Source organism: Aethalodelphis obliquidens, unplaced genomic scaffold, assembly GCF_003676395.1.
Source record: "Aethalodelphis obliquidens isolate GAN/ISIS:26980383/991018 unplaced genomic scaffold, ASM367639v1 scaffold68, whole genome shotgun sequence".
NCBI classification, from domain to species: Eukaryota; Metazoa; Chordata; class Mammalia; order Artiodactyla; family Delphinidae; genus Aethalodelphis; species Aethalodelphis obliquidens.
The window spans coordinates 5,147,080-5,167,349 of record NW_020838012.1 but is presented as its reverse complement, the minus strand read 5'-3'; the positions used below and the strand labels follow the sequence as shown (position 1 = coordinate 5,167,349).

At 35.7% G+C, this 20,270-nt stretch overlaps 1 protein-coding gene across 16 annotated transcripts in view; it reads left to right on the top strand.

Moving 5' to 3' along the window:
• Positions 1-20,270, top strand: part of RALYL (RALY RNA binding protein like) — an 836,785-nt gene that overhangs the window by 306,977 nt on the left and 509,538 nt on the right. For 15 of the 16 annotated variants that reach the window (XM_027089728.1, XM_027089721.1, XM_027089719.1 and 12 more), the window contains one exon: positions 15,134-15,412. The exons of the other annotated variant lie outside the window; for it this stretch is intronic. In XM_027089728.1, coding sequence (XP_026945529.1) covers positions 15,157-15,412 — 256 coding nt within the window. In that variant the 5' untranslated portion in view covers positions 15,134-15,156. The remainder of the gene's footprint in view (positions 1-15,133; positions 15,413-20,270) is intronic. 16 annotated transcript variants of the gene reach the window in all.

The following is a 20,270-nucleotide window of genomic DNA, read 5'->3' as shown; positions in this document are numbered from 1 at the left end:
AATTAGAAATGACTATTATGATGCTTTTACTTCGAATCTCCATATTTTCTTTATTATACTTGATTAAGTGAACTACACCATACCATTTACTATTTTGTGAGTCACAGAAGAAGGAAATACAAAGTTGTATGCTTTCTATTCTTTTATATTATTTCAGGGAAAATCTAGTTGGAGTTAGTAAATAGATGGATCTTATAAATTCTGGGAAAAAAATTATCAGAATAATCTCTGGGCATTCTCAAGATACTGTGTTACCTATGTGTCATTCTTAATATAATTTTTAATATAAATCACAGACTGAGTCTTAGCAGTTTGTGGTTATTCCTGTTTCAGCATAATGTGAATAGTTTTGGTGGTGAAGAGGCTTCTCATTATAGAACCCTTGGGCACTGCAGTGATCTGTGTCTTCTTTAAGTAACTTGGAACACTTCTCTGGAAATACTCTAGATCCCAGAGGAAATTAGAGGAAAAGGTAGAACCCTTTCCTTACTACTGTACGTGAATGAATATTTTAATAAGCACTTAAACCAACAGCAGGTATATAATAAGTGCCCTGTGCTTGGTAAATATAAAGTAAGTGTTTTAGAACTGCTTTTGAGATAGTTTTAATAATTTATAGACCATGTTTTAAAATACAAAATCTCCTAAATGGAACCTGTTTAGCAATGTTTATAACAGGCATTACAAAAGAAGAAGGGGGGCTTCCCTGGTGGCACAGTGGTTGAGAGTCCGCCTGCCGATGCAGGGGACATGGGTTTGTGCCCCGGTCCGGGAAGATCCCACATGCCACGGAGCAGCTGGGCCCATGAGCCATGGCCGTTGAGCCTGCGCGTCCGGAGCCTGTGCTCTGCAACGGGAGAGGCCACAGCAGAGAGAGGCCCACAAACCGCAAACAAAAAAAAAAAAAAAAAAAAAAAAGTGTTATGTGACAAATAATGAAATGACACTGAAAACTTGTTCCATACTTTATTTTGACTGCGTGGTCCCAGCCCACTGAGGGATCTTTTCAAATAGGTCTTGGTCTCTACTTGGATGTGGTTGACTACTCACAAACCAAGGTACTAGTGCCTCGTGATCCATGGCTCTCTGCCAACTAATGGTTCAAATAGCAGTCAGTGTCATAGGGCTGTGTCTGTCCTTGTTGTATGATCCCTGATAATATAGATGTAGCGCCAATCACAACATCTCCAGTGGTTCAGAGGGAGCTTGTTTCTTAATTTTTCCATTTCCCAAGACCCTTATATCACAAGTGGGTACTAACCCTGATTGACCCATTTCCCCCAGTCAAGTCGAAAGAGTCTAATTATTATTGATTTGACCTCCCTATATAACTCAAAACAATCTTCTGCCTAGGTCATGTTGACCAGTAGAAAGTCATCCTGGAAGCATAATTACAGTCATTATCTTGGACAATTTGTGTGATTAAAGGCTCTATTTTGCATAGAATATCATATGCAGTAAATTTCATAGAATTATATCAATTTGTTCATATTCTAGAGAATATAAGTGTACCTAAGGACTTATAAATGCATACTTTTGAGTTATACCATCATATAGTTTTATCTCTTTGAATCTTTTGGTTTTAATTTAAAGTTGTTAGCAAATTTTTCTTATTTGTAAAAAATTCACTGGAATCTTTCACACTGAATGTAGTTATTGGATAAATAGACAATGTTTACATGATCCCTGATAGAATAGATATAATATCAGTCACAACATTTGTAGTGGCTCAGAGGAAGCTTGTTCCAATTGCTGAAAACTCCAAACACAAGTGGGTTCTTAACTTTGGGTGATGTGAGCTTCTATGGACTAAATTATGTCCCCTCAAAATTCATACACTGAAGCCTTAACCTCCAGTGTGATGTTATTTGGAAGAAGGGCCTTTGGGAAGTAATTAGGTTTAGATAAGGTTGTGAGGGTAGGGCTCTCATGGTGGTATCACTGTCTTATAAGAAGAGGAAGACAGGCCAGAGTGCTCTCTCCACCATGTGAGGACACAGTGAGAAGGTGATGTCTGAAAGCCAGGAAGAGAGGTGTTACCAGTAAATGAATTGGTTGGCACCTTGATCTTGGACTCCCAGCCTTCAGAACTGTGAGAAACAAATGTCTGCTGTTTCAGCCACCCAGCCTATGGTAATTTATTACAGCAGTCCAGATGACTCATGCATGAGCAAAGAAAGGAGTTACACTGATATATTCCCTAATTTATCCTTGATGCTTGGCCCTGCCCAACCATGTTCTATCATATTGGCCATGATTTCCATATGGATGTGTCTGATCTCTCACAAACCTAGGTGATGGTCTCTTAAAGATTGTAACCCTCTGCCCAATAATGGTTGTATCTGCAGCAACTCATTAAATGTCTCTCAATAGATGGTTTAACACTTATCATTACTCTGTTTACAAAATTTACTAATTTGCATTTTCCAAAATAATTTTAACTCAGTTTAACACAAAAGTTGATTAATATCCCAAATTCTTAACTAAGTTTGAAATGCTGCCTTACCAATATTCATTGCTTTCCAATTTTATAGTTATAATAACCAATAAAAAATCATTAACTTTTTATAACTATAATTGTTACATTATCTATACTTATATATTTATTTTTTTCTCACCAGTCAACTACTTGATCTCAATCTCTAGATGAAAAATACTTATTTCTCAGTAGCTAATGATTCTTTTCAGATCTACTCACTGCTATGAAGATATTTTAGCTAACATACTTTGCTTTACAAAATTAATGCCATTTTTATTTATATAGTAATTTTTTCAATTGCTTACACAATTTTATTAAATTTTTATGTTCTGCCTTGAGCTATTGAATGAATTTGCCTCATTTTTTGAACATTTCTACATCATATTGTCATTTTAAAACATGTTTCTTCCAAAAATATCTCATATTAATCAATTTCTATGAAATTTATCATATCACCTTTATTATTAGTGAGTCCTTATTAAAGAAAACTATTTTATATTTTTAAATATTTTTACACATAGATTTATAGATAAAAAGGAAAATGAAAAATGGGTTTCTAGTTTCTTATATCGTGCTACTGTCACAATATTTTACTTGGTTTCTGAGGCACATAGTTTTAAAAAGGTGTAAAAAATAATATGATGTGAATATAATTAATATGTTTTCAAAAACTGTATAACTAGGAAATTTCACTTTTTCTTCTGAATATCATTCATAATTGTAGCAACTCAATTGCAATACTAAGATAGAAGGGCTATCTATCTTATCAAATGTTTTAATATGTAGTGTTTTTTAATTTCTATATTATCAACCATTAATTTTTTAATAAACATTGAAAACATACTATTCACCAATATTTTAAAATATAATATGTGGATTTAATAAAGTGTGCATTTAACAAATGAAATCAGAATAACGTTTACTACATTTTTAAATAATAATGACTTTGATGATATACCTGGAAGCTCCAAACATTAATTCATTTTCCCTGAGTACAAGGGAATTAGGCTGTTTCATTATTTGCCTGTCTAGCTAAGCTCTTAAACAAACTTCACTTACTTCATTTCAGAGATCAGATTATCCCTCTCATTTAACTTATGATCTGCCCATTCCTCCTTTTCAACCTATTGAGTCAGAAAATACTTTGAATACTTAGGGAAGAACTGGCAGGCAACAAAACTACTTTGAGTTCCCTGCTGCTGGGAGAGGAGACGTGCTCAACCTTTCCAGAAAGTAGCTGAGTACTGATAATTAAATAACTTAAAAATATATTTTTTCCATCTTATATTATAGATTTTTTTGTGATCTAACAAAATTGGAATCAAATTTAATATTCATTAAGAGAATGAAGATTATGGTATAGCTTTATTACTATGTAACTATTTGTTATATCCAGTAAGATTATTTAACAACATGATAAAATGGGTATTGCAGTAATAAGTAATGGCACTTGGATGTAAATTATGATGACTTTTTTTTTTTTAATTTACATTTTTTCCCCAAGTACTAGAAAGAAATGACAAAGAAAATACATCAAAATTTTAACAATGAGTATTTTTTCAGGTCGGGGTTATATTTTTTCCTTCATTGCACACATTCCCTAAAAGTCTTTACTTTTGAAAAACTACATTTGGCTTATTTCAGGGAGTAGTTTGAGGCTTAAGAATTGAATTTAATTCTAATTGTGATATTTGTTTTTATGAATGGTAGAGGTATCACCAAATATACTTGGTGATTGCCCCATGGCAAAAAAAAAAAAAAAAAAAATCAAAAGATTTTTCACAAAATAGTGTTTATGATGCTTAAGATCTGTTGAAGAATTGTCACTGCCCTGATGGATATGTTGTATCTTTCTGAATTGGGGATGGTTTTCTCAAGAATAAATTCAGACTTTTCTTTTCATTTATTTTGTCCAGAAGAATTGCTTAAAAACATTAGTTTATTTCAGTTCAGTTTTTCTTTTTCCTTTTTCTAATTATAAGTCAAAGCAATTTTATACCAACTCGTTTAATGAAAAAATTATTCAAGTATGTGTATATGAGTTAAAATATTTAAAAAAACAACTATCTTTCTGTGAATGCTGAGAAACTAACTGTATGCCCAGTGAATTCTTAATAATATCCTTTAACGATTAATTCATATATCATCTGCTTCAAAAAGTTGTCATTGGTCTTCTTCTCATTTGGATATGATCACTTTTTTTTCTGAAATTACAACTTTAGTTTGTATATCTTGCAGCATTTACCAGGTTTTACCTTATCTTATAGGATTGTTTTGAGTACCAGCTTTAGATTTCAGCATATGATGAATTTTAGGGTATGACTTGGTTTTATAAATTCATTTTTGGATCCCTTTAATCTCTTCCCGGGTTCTTGAATACAGTATGTGTTAATATTGTTGTTTGACTTTTTGAATCCTGGGTATTTCTCATTGTTATTCTTATTTTTGTTGTTTGTTTCTTTTTATGGCTGAGTAATATTCCATTGTATATATGTGCCACATCTTCTTTATCCATTCATCTGTTGACGGACACTTAGGTTGCTTCCATGTCCTAGCTATTGTAAATAGAGCTGAAATTAACATTTTGGTACATGTCTCTTTTTGAATTATGGTTTTCTCAGGGTATATGCCCACTAGTGGGATTGCTAGGTCGTGTGGTAGTTCTATTTTTAGTTTTTTAAGGAACCTCTATACTGTTTTCCATAGTGGCTGTATCAATTTATATTCCGACCAGCAGTGCAAGAGGGTTCCCTTTTTTCCACACCCTCTCCAGCATTTATTGTTTGTAGATTTTTTGATGATGGCCATTCTGACCGGTGTGAGATGATATTTCATTGTAGTTTTGATTTGCATTTCTCTAATGATTAATGATGTTGAGCATTCTTTCATGTGTTTGTTCACAATCTGTATATCTTCTTTGGAGAAATGTCTATTTAGGTCTTCCGCTGATTTTTGGATTGGCTTGTTTGTTTTTTTGATATTGAGCTGCTTGTAAATTTTGGAGATTAATCCTTTGTTAGTTGCTTCATTTGCAAATATTTTCTCCCATTCTGAGTGTTGTCTTTTGATCTTGTTTATGGGTTCCTTTGCTGTGTAAAAGCTTTTAAGTTTCATTAGGTCCCATTTGTTTATTTTTGTTTTTATTTCCATTTCTCTAGGAGGTGGATCAAAAAGAATCTTGCTGTGATTTATGCCATAGAGTGTTCTGCCTATGTTTTTCTCTAAGAGTTTTATAGTGTCTGGCCTTACATTTAGGTCATTCATCCATTTTGAGTTTATTTTTGTGCATTGTGTTAGGGCGTGTTCTAATTTCATTCTTTTACATGTAGCTGTCCAGTTTTCCCAGCAGCACTTATTGAAGATGCTGTCTTTTCTCCCCTGTATATTCTTGTCTCCTTTATCAGAGATAAAGTGACCACATGTGCATGGGTTTATCTCTGGGCTTTCTATCCTGTTCCATTGATCTATATTTCTGTTTTTGTGCCAGTACCGTACTGTCTTGATTACTGTAGCTTTGTAGTATAGTCTGAAGTCAGGGAGCCTGATTCCTCCAGCTCCGTTTTCCTTTCTCAAGACTGCTTTGGCTATTTGGGGTCTTTTGTATTTCCATACAAATTGTAAAATTTTGTTCTAGTTATGTGAAAAATACTAGTGGTAGTTTGATAGGGATTCCATTGAATCAGTAGATTGCTTTGGGTAGTAGAGTCATTTTCACAATGTTGATTCTTCCAATTCAAGAACATGGTATATCTCTCCCTCTATTTGTATCATCTTTCATTTCTTTCATCAGTGTCTTATAATTTTCTGCATATAGGTCTTTTGTCTCCTTAGGTAGGTTTATTCCTAGATATGTTATTCTTTTTGTTGCAGTGGTAAATGGGAGTGTATTCTTGATTTTACTTTCAGATTTTTAATCATTAGTGTAGAGGAATGCTAGAGATTTCTGTGCATTAATTTTGTATCCTGCTACTTTACCAAATTCATTGATTAGCTCTAGTAGTTTTCTGGTAGCATCTTTAGTATTCTCTATGGATAGTGTCATGTCATCTTCAGTGGCAGCTTAACTTCTTCTTTTCTGATTTGGATTTGTTTTACTTCTTTTTCTTCTCTGATTCCTGTGGCTACAACTTTCAAAATTAGGTTGAATAGTAGTGGTGACAGTGGGCACGCTTGTCTTTTTCCTGATCTTAGGGGAAATGGTTTCAGTTTTTTACCATTGAGGACAATGTTGGCTGTGGGTTTGTCATATGTGGCCTTTACTATGTTGAGGAAAGTTCCCTCTATGCCTACTTTTTTATCATAAATGGTATTGAATTTTGTCAAAATCTTTATCTGCATCTATTGAGATGATCATATGTTTTTTCTCCTTCAATTTGTTAATATGGTGTATCACATTGGTTGATTTGCTTATATTGAAGAATCCTTCAATTCCTGGGATAAATCCCACTTGATCATGGTGTATGATCCTTTTAATGGGCTGTTGGATTCTGTTTGCTAGTACTTTGTTGAGGATTTTGGCATCTATGTTCATCAGTGATATTGACCTGTAGTTTTCTTTCTTTGTGACATCTTTGTCTGGTTTTGGTATCAGGGTGATGATGGTTTCATAGAATAAGTTTGAGAGTGTTCCTCCCTCTGCTATATTGTGGAAAAGTTTGAGAAGGATAGGCGTTAGCTCTTCTCTAAGTGTTTGATAGAATTTGTCTGTGAAGCCATCTGGTCCTGGGTTTCTGTTTGTTGGAAGATTTTTAATCACAGTTTCAACTTCATTGCTTGTGATTGGTCTGTTCATATTTTCTATTTCTTCCTGGTTCATTCTCAGAATGTTGTGCATTTCTAAGAATTGGTCCATTTCTTCCAGGTTGTCCATTTTTTTGGCATATTGTTGCTTGTAGTAATCTCTCATGATCTTTTGTATTTCTGCAGTGCCAGTTGTTACTTCTCCTTTTTCATTTCTAATTCTATTGATTTGAGTCTTCTCATTTTTTTTCTTGATGAGTCTGGCTAATGGTTTATCTACTTTGTTTATCTTCTCAAAGAACCAGCTTTTAGTTTTATTGATCTTTGCTATTGTTTCCTTCATTTCTTTTTCATTTATTTCTGATCTGATCATTATGATTTCCTTCCTTCTGCTAACTTTGGGGTTTTTTTGTTCTTCTTTTTCTAATTGCTTTAGGTGAAAGTTTCAGTTGTTTATTTGCGATGTTTCTTGTTTCTTAAGGTAGGATTGTATTGCTATACACTTCGCTCGTAGAACTGCTTTTTCTGCATCCCATAGGTTTTGCGTCCTTGTGTTTTCATTGTCATTTGTTTCTAGGTATTTTTTGATTTCATCATTGATTTCTTCAGTGATCTCTTAGTTATTAAGCAGTGTATTGTTTAGCCTCCATGTGTTTGTATATTTTACAGATTTTTTCCTGTTATTGATATCTAGTCTCATAGCATTGCGGTTGGAAAAGATACTTCATATGATTTCAATTTTCGTAAACTTAACTAGGCTTTGTTTGTGACACAAGATATGATCTATCCTGGAGAATGTGTTATGAGCACTTGAGAAGAATGTGTATTCTCTTGTTTTTGGATAGAATGTACTGTAAATATCATTTAAGTCCATCTTGTTTAATGTATCATTTAAAACTTGTGTTTCCTTATTTATTTTCATTTTGGATGACCTGTCCATCGGCTGAAAGTGGGGTGTTAAAGTCCCCTAGTATGATTGTGTTACTGTTGATTTCCCCTTTTATGGCTGTTAGTATTTCCCTTATGTATTGAGGTGCTCCTATGTTGCATGCATAAATATTTACAATTGTTATATCTTCTTCCTGGATTGATCCCTTGATCATTATGTAGTGTCCTTCTTTGTCTCTTGTAATAGTCTTTGTTTTAAAGTGTATTTTGTCTGATATGAGAATTGCTACTCCAGTTTTCTTTTGATTTCCATTTGCATGGAATAACTTTTTCCGTCCCCTCACTTTCAGTCTGTATGTGTCCCTAGGTCTGAAGTGGGTCTCTTGTAGACAGCATATATATGGGTCTTGTTTTTGTATCCATTCAGCCATTCTATGTATTTTGGTTGGAGCATTTAATACATTTACATTTAAGGTAATTATCAATATGTATGTTAGTGTTTCAGGTTTCTTATTGTAGGTCTTTCCCTTCTCTTGTGTTTCCTGCCTAGAGAAGTTCCTTTAACATTTGTTGTAAAGCTGGTTTGGTGGTGCTGAATTCTCTTAGCTTTTGTTTGTCTGTAAAGGTTTTAATTTCTCCATCAAATCTGAATGAGATCCTTGCTGGGTAGAGTAATCTTGGTTGTAAGTTTTTCTCCTTCATCACTTTAAATATGTCCTGCCACTCCCTTCTGGCTTGCAGAGTTTCTGCTGAAAGATCAGCTGTTAACCTTATGGGGATTCCCTTGCGTGTTATTTGTTGCTTTCCCCTTGCTGCTTTTAATATTTTTTCTTTCTATTTACTTTTTGATAGTTTGATTAATATGTGTCTTGGCGTGTTTCTGCTTGGATTTATCCTGTATGGACTCTCTGTGCTTTCTGAACTTGATTAACTATTTCCTATCCCATATTAGGGAAGTTTTCAACTACACACCCTTCAAATATTTTCTCAGTCCCTTTCTTTTTCTCTTCTTCTTCTGGGACCCCTAGAATTCGAATGTTGGTGCATTTAATGTTGTCCCAGAGGTCTCTGAGACTGTCCTCAGTTCTTTTCATTCTTTTTTTTCTTTATTCTGCTCTGCAGTAGTTATTTCCACTATTTTATCTTCCAGGTCGCTTATCCGTTTTTCTACCTCAGTTATTCTGCTATTGATCCCTTCTAGAGAATTTTTAAATTCATTTTTTGTGTTGTTCCTCACTGTTTGTTTGCTCTTTAGTTCTTCTAGGTCCTTGTTAAACGTTTCCTGTATTTTCTCTATTCTATTTCCAAGATTTTGGATCATCTTTACTATCATTATTCTGAATTCCTTTTCAGGTAGACTGCCTATTTCCTCTTCATTTGTTAGTCCTGCTGAGTGTTTGCCTTGCTCCTTCATCTGCTGTGTGTTTTTCTGTCTTCTCAATTTGCTTAACTTACTGTGTTTGGGGTCTCTTTTTTGCATGCTGCAGGTTCATAGTTCCTGTTGTTTTTGCTGTCTGTCCCCAGTGGCTAAGTTTGGTTCAGTGGGTTGTGTAGGCTTCCTGGCGGAGGGGACTAGTGCCTGTGTTCTGGTGGATGAGGCTGGATCTTGTCTTTCTGGTGGGAAGGTCCATGTCTGGTGGTGTGTTTGGGGGTTTCTGTGGCCTTATTATGATTTTAGGTGGCCTCTCTGCTAATGGGTGGGGTTGTGTTCCTGTATTGCTAGTTGTTTGGCATAGGGAATCCAGCACTGTAGCTTGCTGGTCATTGAGTGAAGCTGGGTCTTGGTGTTGAGATGGAGATCTCTGGGAGATTCTCGCTGTTTGATATTACGTGGAGCTCGTAGGTCTCTTGTGGACCAGTGTCCTGAACTTGGCTCTCCCACCTCAGAGGAAAAGCCCTGATCCCTGGCTGGAGCACCAAGAGCCTTTCATCCACACGGCTCAGAATAAAAGGGAGAAAAAATAGAAAGAAAGAAAGAAGATAAAATAAAATAAAGTAAAATAAAATGAAGTTATTAAAATAAAAAAATAAAAGAAGTATTAAGAAGAAAATTTTTTAAAGTAAAAAAAAAAAAAAAAACGGACACACAGAACCCTAGGACAAATGGTAAAAGCAAAGCTATACAGACAAAATCACACACAGAAGCGTATGCATACACACTCACAAAAAGAGAAAAAGGGAAAAAAGTATATATATCTTTGCTCCCAAAGTCCACCTCCTCAATTTGGGATGATTCATTGTCTATTCATGAATTCCACAGATGCAGGGTACATCAAGTTGATTGTGGAGATTTAATCCTCTGTTCCTGAGGCTGCTGGGAGAGATTTTCCTTTCTTTTCTTTGTTTGCACAGTTCTCGGGGTACAGCTTTGGATTTGGACCCGCCTCTGCATATAGGTCACCTGAGGGCGTCTATTCTTCGCTCAGACAGGATGGGGTTAAAGGAGCCGCTGATTCAGCGGCTCTGGCTCAACTCAGGCCGTGGGGTAGGGAGGGGCAAGGAGTGCGGGGAGAGCCTGTGAGGCAGAGGCCGGCGAGATGTTGCACGCTGTGCATTTTCCCGGGGAAGTTGTCCCTGGATCACGGAATCCTGGCAGTGGTGGGCTACACAGACTCCCGGGAGGGGAGGTGTGGATCGTGACCTGTGCTTGCACACAGGCTTCTTGGTGGCGGCAGCAGCACCCTTTGCGTCTCATGCCCGTCTCTGGGGTCCGCGCTGATAGCCGCAGCTCACGCTCGTCTCTGGAGCTCCTTTAAGCGGTGCGCTTAATCCCCTCTCCTCGTGCACGGGAAACAAAGAGGCAAGAAAATGTCTCTTGCCTCTTCGGCAGCTCCAGACTTTTTCCTGGACTCCCTCCCAGGTAGCCGTCGTCGCGCACTAGCCCCCTTCAGGCTGTGTTCATGCCGCCAACACCAGTCCTCTCCCTGCTATCCGACCGAAGCCCGAGCCTCAGCTCCCAGCTCCCCCTCCGCCCCGGCGGGTGAGCAGACAAGCCTCTCGGGCTGGTGAGTGCTGGTCAGCACAGATCCTCTGTGCGGGAATCTCTCCGCTTTGCCCACCGCACTCCTGTTGCTGTGTTCTCCTCTGCGGCTCCAGAGCTTCCCCCCTCTGCCACCCGCAGTCTCTGCCTGAGAAGGGGCTTTCTAGTGTGTGGAAACCTTTCCTCCTTCACGGCTCCCTCCCACTGGTGCAGGTCCCGCCCCTATTCTTTTGTCTCTGTTTTTTTCTTTTTTCTTTTGCCCTACCCAGGTACGTGGGGAGTTTCTTGCCTTTTGGGAGGTCTGAGGTCTTCTACTAGCATTCAGTAGGTGTTCTGTAGGAGTTGTTCCACATGTAGATGTATTTCTGATGTATTTGTGGGGAGGAAGGTGATCTCCATGTCTTAACGCTCCCAGCATCTTGAAGCTCCTCCTGTCTGCAGTAGAGTTTTGATTACCCCTCGCAGAAAGGGCAGGAGCAAACTCAAACTGCTTGGGTCTCTGCTGCATTTTAAGTCTTTACACTCCTTTTTTTTTTTTTTTTTTCCTTTCCCTTTGTGCTTATTCTTTCACTTGCTCGTAGGATGCCTCACTTGGAAGCCTTGTACCCAGTGCTTCAGATGGAGCTCCTAGTGAGAAAAAATCAATTTTTCATTTTAGATATTACAGTTTTCATCTTTAGATGTTCCACTTCATTCTTTCTTGTATTCTTTAATTTCTCTCCTGATTATGGGTCATAGTTTTTGATCTTGGGATCTCTAGGAGGTTTTAACTGGATTCTAAAGATTTTGTATTTTATGTTGTTGACTGTCTGAGTTCTAGTTTTCATAAAGAAGTATTACGCTTTGCTCTCATAGACAGTTAAGTTGTTTTTTGGTTTAGTTTGATCATCCTGAGGTTGTTTTTAAGTTTTGTTGGGGTGGTCCTTGAGTACTTTTTACTCTGAGGATTATTTATGCCCATTACTAAGGCCTGGTCCTTCTGATGTCTAAATTTAATGATTGAGGGATTCAATTTGGACTTTCTACTGTCACTTGTAGGAATTGAATGATACATAGCCTTTTGTGGGTCTGGGAAGCATTCAGCTCACAGCTTTCCAATAACTTTTTAACCAGCCTCATAGAAGTTCATCCATTGCATGCATATCCTAGGAATCAGCATAGATTCAAGGGATCCCTAAGGTGATTTCTGGAATTACTTCTCTGTATAGCTCTCTTCTCTCTAGAAATCTGCCTCACAAATTCCTGCCTCTTTAGACGCCTTAAACTCTGATCTATCACATAAATTCAGTAAGGTCACTGTCTCTGCTTTCAGTGATACACACACACATGCACACATGCACACGTGCGCGCACACACACACACACACACACACACACACACACCAACTCTATGACATGAAATATGCTTCCCAGACAGAAAGCTGGGGCAAGCCTAGACCTTACTTTGTTATTTATTTATTTATTTTTGCTCAGCTGTCATAGATCTGCACTGCCTATGGCTTAATGTCAGAAAAAAATATTTGTTCCATGTATATTAGCCTGATTTTCTAGTTGTTTGAGTCAGAGAGGTAATTTAACCCTTGTTATTCCATCATGATGGAAAGTGGAATTCTTTCTTCAACTGACAAAGAGTCATGTAACAGAGAAGCACAAACTAAATATTACATTATGAGTTAAGGCTTAATTTTTCAGAGAATATTGATAGTGTACAACACAGTGACAAAACTCTTTCATTATTAAAACCTGATAGAAACTGGCAAGTCAGTCTTTATGTGAGCAGTTAGATACACAGAGACTTTAAGGTGATCAAAAGTCATTAAGTGGAATTACACAAAAGGCAGTTTGGACTTACAGTTATGAGAGTCATCTACATATAGTAAAAGGTTGGAGTCAGAGAAAGCATGTTGACACTTACAGTAAGAATTCAGAGTGCAGCTGTGCCTTCATTTTAAATTTGACTCAGGGTCACTGTCAAAGAAAGACCACTGGGCTCTGTAAACCATGTTTATGACCTCTTCTAACAATTCTTGTGTTTCCATTTTAACCAATTTATTCCTGTCCAGGAATAAATTTTCTTTCCTGTCCAGGAAAGAAAATGTCAACCATAAGAATCATTAATTCTTAAAAGTAGCTTTATGATATTTCTAAAAATATCTATCACATAACAGCAAAAAGAAAATAATATTATTTCTATGGATTGCATTACTGATGTTGGACTAGAGTTGTAAGAAAGGTAGCCCTTAATACATTCTGGAGCCAAAAAATGGATATTTAGTTTATTTTTCCTCTTCAGTGTGGTTAAAATACACTAGATTATATGAGGAAGCTAAATGTTTAAAATACATATGTACACCTTAATTTTTCTTATTTGAATTGATTCTCAGAACATTAGCTTAAGGTATGCAATAGCTCAAATTGCAAAATTAACAAAAAAGAATCAACTTTCGTTTCCTTCAACCCTAACCTTGAATAATTCTTAAAGGAAGCCCTTAAATGTAGCTAAGCCAAAACAAAACAAGGCAGCAATATAATCCCTGTTTTTAATGATGCCATACTCAATTTTTACATGAATAGCTGTTTATGAAGTCAGCCTTCATTATAAAGAGATATGTATAATGTTGTGTCCAATATTTAGTAAAATTTTAATAATCCAAGAAGTAATCATTAACAGCCTAATTTGAAACATTTTTGTGTTACGTGGTTGCTCTTGACTTTAGAAGTAGCTGCTTTAAATGAATAGTGAGTAAATTTTCAAGTATATCTAATTTACATGCCTTTAAAATTTCCACCCCTTTAGTGCTCAATTTAGAAATGTCATTTTAAATTGTTTTTAAAAACAATATACACTTATTATTTATATAGCTATAAGATTTTAAGATATTATTTGTATAAAAATATGTCACTGATAAAATGTATCAATTAGCTAGTGTTCAATAATTATCATCAATATTAGAGATTGTATCCTTGTTGAAATTTTAGTTTCACCATACCAGTTTCTTTAAATTGGTAGGCACTTTAGAAGATGATTTCTGGCAAAAAAAAAAAAAAAGAAAAAAGAAAAAAAAATAGTGCTTAATAAATATTGTTGAATGAATGAATGCATTTTTAAAGGCTTAAAAAATAAATCTGTAAGTGCTGGAGTACTTGGAAATAAAAGTTTCATTGAGTTTAATTAAGCACAATTAAATACTCTGCCAAATTCACAAACAGTTTTTAGAAATACTAGCAGTCCTTAGGCAACATAGGAGCCATTGGGTTAATGAATTAAAAATGAGGTTGAGAATGGAAATTTCAGTACAGATGCCCAGTCTACTAATTTGCTGATCATTGATGGAAACTAGCTACACATGCTGTTGTTTTTTTTGTTTTTGTTTTTGTTTTTAAACTGATATTTGGTATTGGTTACAGAGAATGTACAGAATTAATTCTGGCTAAATCCTTTATTTTCAAAATATGTTTTTCTTATGTTAAATTTTCCAATAAAATTTTTAATTTTTAATTCCTTTTTTTCTCTTCCACAGCATTTAATGAAATGAATTGTTAGTTTCTGATAGAAGGGTTTTGATAATGAAATAGCTAACATATCTACGTATTATAGAAAATGTAGAAATTAAAATGCATGCTCTCCACCATAAATGGAGGTTACAGTACTATATTCTACCATCAGACCTTAGCCATTCTGGATTTTCTTTTTCACTGATAGATTAAGGTGGCTTATTTCTCATACTTGCTTCTGAAATATTGATAGACTTAAAAATAAAAACTACAAAATGTTTATCACTGTGCAGGCCTGAATTTTAGATAAATTAATCAGGAATTTATTTATAACTGTATGCTAAATAATTATAATTATTTTTCTACTTCATTTTGCAATGCAATATTCACCTTTTATTAATATATTACTAAATTTTCTTCTCAAGAAAATCAGTAGTACTTGGGGATTTGAGTTTACCTGGTACACTATTGAAAAATTGTTAAAAGCCAGTGGTATCCATTCAATCTAATTATTTTCTTTTTGATTTTTTTTGTTGTTGTTGTCTGTTTAAGGATTAAAACAAGGTGAGCCAACCATGACTGGCAAAACACAGACCAGCAATGTCACCAATAAGAATGACCCCAAGTCCATCAACTCGCGTGTTTTCATTGGCAATCTAAATACAGCCATTGTCAAGAAAGTTGACATTGAAGCCATTTTCTCAAAGTATGGAAAAATAGTTGGCTGCTCAGTTCACAAAGGTTATGCATTTGTACAGTACATGAGTGAGCGGCACGCAAGAGCTGCAGTGGCTGGAGAAAATGCCAGGATCATCGCAGGCCAACCACTTGGTAAGTCCCTCTCCGGTATGGGTTTCACATTAGTGTTCTAGTTTCTGAGCATATCTGGACAAGCACTACTATTATATTTATCTCTTAACCAATTATAGTACTTATATATTTATAATTTATATTATTTTCTTGTTCTCATATTGGTTTACTTATAAGTGCCTTATTTTCTCTACAAATTTATAAGCTTGAGATCGTCTGCTTTGTAATACTTGTTACCTCCACCAGTCTTAACAGGTCCAGGCAGATAAAAGATACGCATCATGTTTAACTTTATTTGACTTGCAATGATGTCTTATCTTCTAGGAAACACTTTGTGGAGCAAAAAATAAAATAAAATAATTACTTTTTATACTTATAGCACTTGCTCTGAGGGGCTAATGTATTTTCCTCATTTACTGTTTTTTTTTTGGGGGGGGGAGAAGGGATAGAAAATAGCAAAAGGAAGTAAATCTTAATTACTGGAAAAGGAATATAAACTATTCTTTCTTATCTAGGCAGGAATCTTGTATGTCATGCCTGTTCAGTCATGTGCAATAATCACATTTATGTCTGATGTCCAGGGAATAATATAGGTTTTTTTTTCAAAGAAATGAGAATATAGTCTGAAGTAAAAGGAAAATTCTTAGGAGAAAATACTTTGTAGTAAGTATGCAGATAAAAATATAAATTAGACACTTTTTTCTACATAAGGAAAAAGTATAATTAACACATCAGTGATTCCCTAATTTATATCTCTTGTGAGGTTCAGATTCTTATATTAAACTGATTATACCAGGTCTTCTTTTGGATATCCACATCGCAACTTCCTTCACCTGCATACGTCTCCATCACAATAAATGGAACCTTCATTTATCCAGTTTTTCAAACAAAATCCTAGGTATCAACCTTGATTCTTCTCTTCCCCCCACACTCCAAATGTAATCCATCATCATGTTTCTTACCATCAATATATCCCAAACCCAATCAACTTTTAAATCTATACCAATAGCCATCTTATACAGGCCACTATTATCTCAGGTGGACTACTGAAATAACCCCCTAACTGGTCTGCCTCTTCCCAGTCCTGCAGTCCTGCCAGTGTCCCTTTAAAAACATAAATGAGATTTTGCCATTAATTTGCTCTTAAGTCTGTTGCCTTTCATTGCACCCAGAATAAGGTTTATATTCTATACCATGGCGATGATGCACCACATTACCACATCTTCAACTCCATCTCCTTCTCTCTGCCTTCTTGTACCACTTCAGTGTTGCTGGCCGTCTTGATATGCTACAAACATTCCAAGATTGTTCCTACCTCAGAGGCTTTGGACTTGGTATTCCCTCTGCTCAGAAGACAGGTCCTTGCTAATCATTCTTTCCCTGTTTTACTGTATACTGTGCTCAAATTTTACTTTCCCAGAGAGGCTTTTCTGACCAACTTATCTAAAATAAAATAGTCTTCTACCCTCTTGCCTGCACTGTCTATTCTATTATTGTACTTTGTATTTTTCATAGCCCTCATCAGTATCTGGAATTACATATTTTTATAAAAAATTTTTTGGCCACACCATGTGGCTTGCAGGATCTCAGTTCCCCAACCAGGGATTGAACCTGGGCCATAGTGAGGAAAGGCCAGAATCCTAACTGCTAGGCCACCAGAGAACTCCCTGGAATTACATATTTTAAATTATGATGTTACTTCTATCATGCCCACAGACATAATAAAGATGAAGGAGCATATAAAAGAAACAAGCTATAAAAGCATAAACAAATCAAGTTAGAAGAGTGTTAAGAATGTTGTATTATCAAGTTATACAATGTAATTACGAAAAATTGGGGGGAAGGTGTGGAATTCAATAAAGTGAGAGTGAAGCCTGAGGTAATAGTCTTGAGGAAAAAAAGATGTTTTACATAAGTGCTTGCAATAAAACCACAAATAATCATTACCGTATAAGAATATAGTTTTATTTATATTTCTCCAATTCACTTTTCTATATTTTAAAGAAAAGTAATGCCATCCAAAAGACATTGGTAAGTTTTACATATTTTTTTTTCAATGTCCCAATTCTACTTGTTTACCTTGATATTGGAATTTTCTGACCAATTTTGCTTTAACTTCTAAGTTTAAATCTCTACTTAGGGCCACATCTGAGCCAAAATCAGAGAAATACCCATTTATTGCCTCTACCCTGATTGTTATGAGGTTAGTACATACTAGTAGAGATGCATTTAACTATTAATTTTTAAAAATTAATGACCAATGTAAAGTCCAGTTCACGTGTTAATGAACTATAGATAATTTTCCAGAGTCCCTTTCCTATGTCAGGGAGGGGGAAATTTCCCCCTCTACTCCTCTTGAGTACTTGTGGGTGGGCTAGTAATAAAATTGACACAACACAGATTAACAGGAGAAAAGGGAACAAATTGTAATTTGTGCACATGGAGGTCTCAGAAATGGGGCCTGAGAAGTAGCCAGAGCAGGCAGCTTTTATACTTTTGAGACAAAGAAACAATAATTTTTTTTTAACATCTTTACTGGAGTAAAATGGCTTTACATTGTTGTGTTAGTTTCTGCTGTATAACAAAGTGAATCAGCTATATGTATACATATATCCCCATATCCCCTCCCTCTTGCCTCTCCCTCCCACCCTCCCTATTCCACCCCTCTAGGTGGACGCAAAGCACAGAGCTTATCTCCCTGTGCTATGCGGCTGCTTCCCACTAGCTATTTTACATTTGGTAGTGTATATATGTCAGTACCACTCTCTCACTTCATCCCAGCTTCCCCTTCCCCGTGTCCTCAAGTCCATTCTCTACGTCTGCATGTTTATTCCTGTCCTGCCCCTAGGTTCTTCAGAACCGTTTTTCTTTCTTTTTTCTTTTTAGATTCCATATGTATCTGTGAGCATACGTTATTTGTTTTTGTCTTTCTGACTTACTTCACTCTGTATGACAGACTATAGGTCCATCCATCTCACTACAAATAACTCAATTTCGTTTCTTTTTATGGCTGAGTAATATTCCACTGTATATATGTGCCACATCTTTTTATCCATTCAAAAGAAACAATAAATTTGAGAGGAATTGACAGGACAAAGAAACTTAGGTTTGGGGACTTAATTAGTAAGGAGTTTAAGCAAAGTGTGGGCTTGAGTAGCACATTAGTAAAGAAGTAAGAAGGTTTGTTTATACAGGTTTCTCTGCCCAAATTCCCTATCGCTGGCGATAAGGGTGTTCTTCTACCTCCTGTTGTAGGGAGGACACCTTTCACGTGAGAGAGATTTATTTCCTGACTTTAGAGAGACAGAGAGGAGGGTTAGTGTCCCTCTTGCATCAGCTCTTTCTTAAATAACTTTAATTCAAAATAATCAATATGTCAATGAGGCATATTTTGGGGCAGCCTACCCTGGGCCCTAACACCTGTCACTGCTCACTTATTCACTGTCCTTTTGAGAAGAATGCAGTGAGGAAGGAGCAATACCCACACTAAAATTTAGTGCCTTAGTTAGAAAAACCCAAGGAAAAAAATGACGACACCAAATTACTATGCTTTGAGAGCCACAGAATTAAATTGTGCTTCTAATAAGATACATTTTTCATTCCCAGTCATTCTGGGATCCTCTCTCGGTTGTGTCCTCCAGTTAATCTCTGGAGCACCTATTTAATCAGCCATAATCACCCTTTCTGCCTGAATCCAAGTCAAAGACTTTATTCTTTTAGTTGAAATCTAGTCTCTCACTCCTTGTGTCTAAGTTGAATGCCTTTTCATACAAAGCAAGTGCTTTATAACTTAATAACCTTGCTTTTCAGGGCAAGTGTTTCAACATACTCACCTTTTCTTAAACCATATTGCTGGAGACTCAGGAACATCTTGTCTTCCAGGTGTTCCTTATAGGAAGCTGGTTCCTGAAGAAAACGGTTTCCCGGGAGGTATATTAATTTCTGGCTTTAAGTATTTTGCTTTTGGTGACAGGGGAAACTTAGGTTTAGGTAAAATCACTGGCTTCTTGAAATTTTTGATACTCAAATAAACTTTTTATGATTCACAACTCCCACTAAACCCTACAAGCCCTTGACTTGACGTGGATTGATTATGGATCAAATATAGACCACTGACATAAGAAATAGATATTAACGTCATGTACCACAACCTATTTAAGCATTGTTATTTCTCTTTAGAGTGGGAAGAAAATTAATATTAAGCCATGCATTGGGCTAGTACTTTACCTATATTGTCTTATTTGACCTCAATGCATATTCAAGTAACTTCTTCTAAATAGAAACAATCTTCATATAACAATGTATTTAAATTTTTTATGTACAATTTAGAAATTAGAGTTAAACATCAATAGTACCAGAAAAAATTAAACATCCTAATGTGAGTTCTTATAGTACTATGGAATTATAGATTTATCCTTAAACTAAGAATCGGTTATGCATGTGATGAAACCTAGGATTTATTAAATGGAAAATATTAATAACCATTTTGTGTCTACAAGTAAGGGGAAACACTGAAATGTTTTAAGTTGGGGAGTAATATGTTGACATTTTTTAATTGAAAGAATAATCCATTAGCAGATTGATGGATGGATTAATGTGATATAAAACTAGAAACAAGGAAATGTGTTGGGAGCCTACTGAAAGAGTCAAGGTATCTAATTATGGAAATGAAGAAGGAAAATTTAGGAAAATGAGGTAGGATCAATAGGACTTAATAACTAGTTGGCACACTGGGTGAGACAGAGGGAGAGAAGAATCAAGAATGATTCCCATATTTCAGGGTTGAGTTCTCTGTTGGATTGACTTGCAGAGCACTAGGATGATGGAGAATGATTTCCAAAGGGAAAAAGATTTTTGTGTAAGACAATGAGTTCAGGAT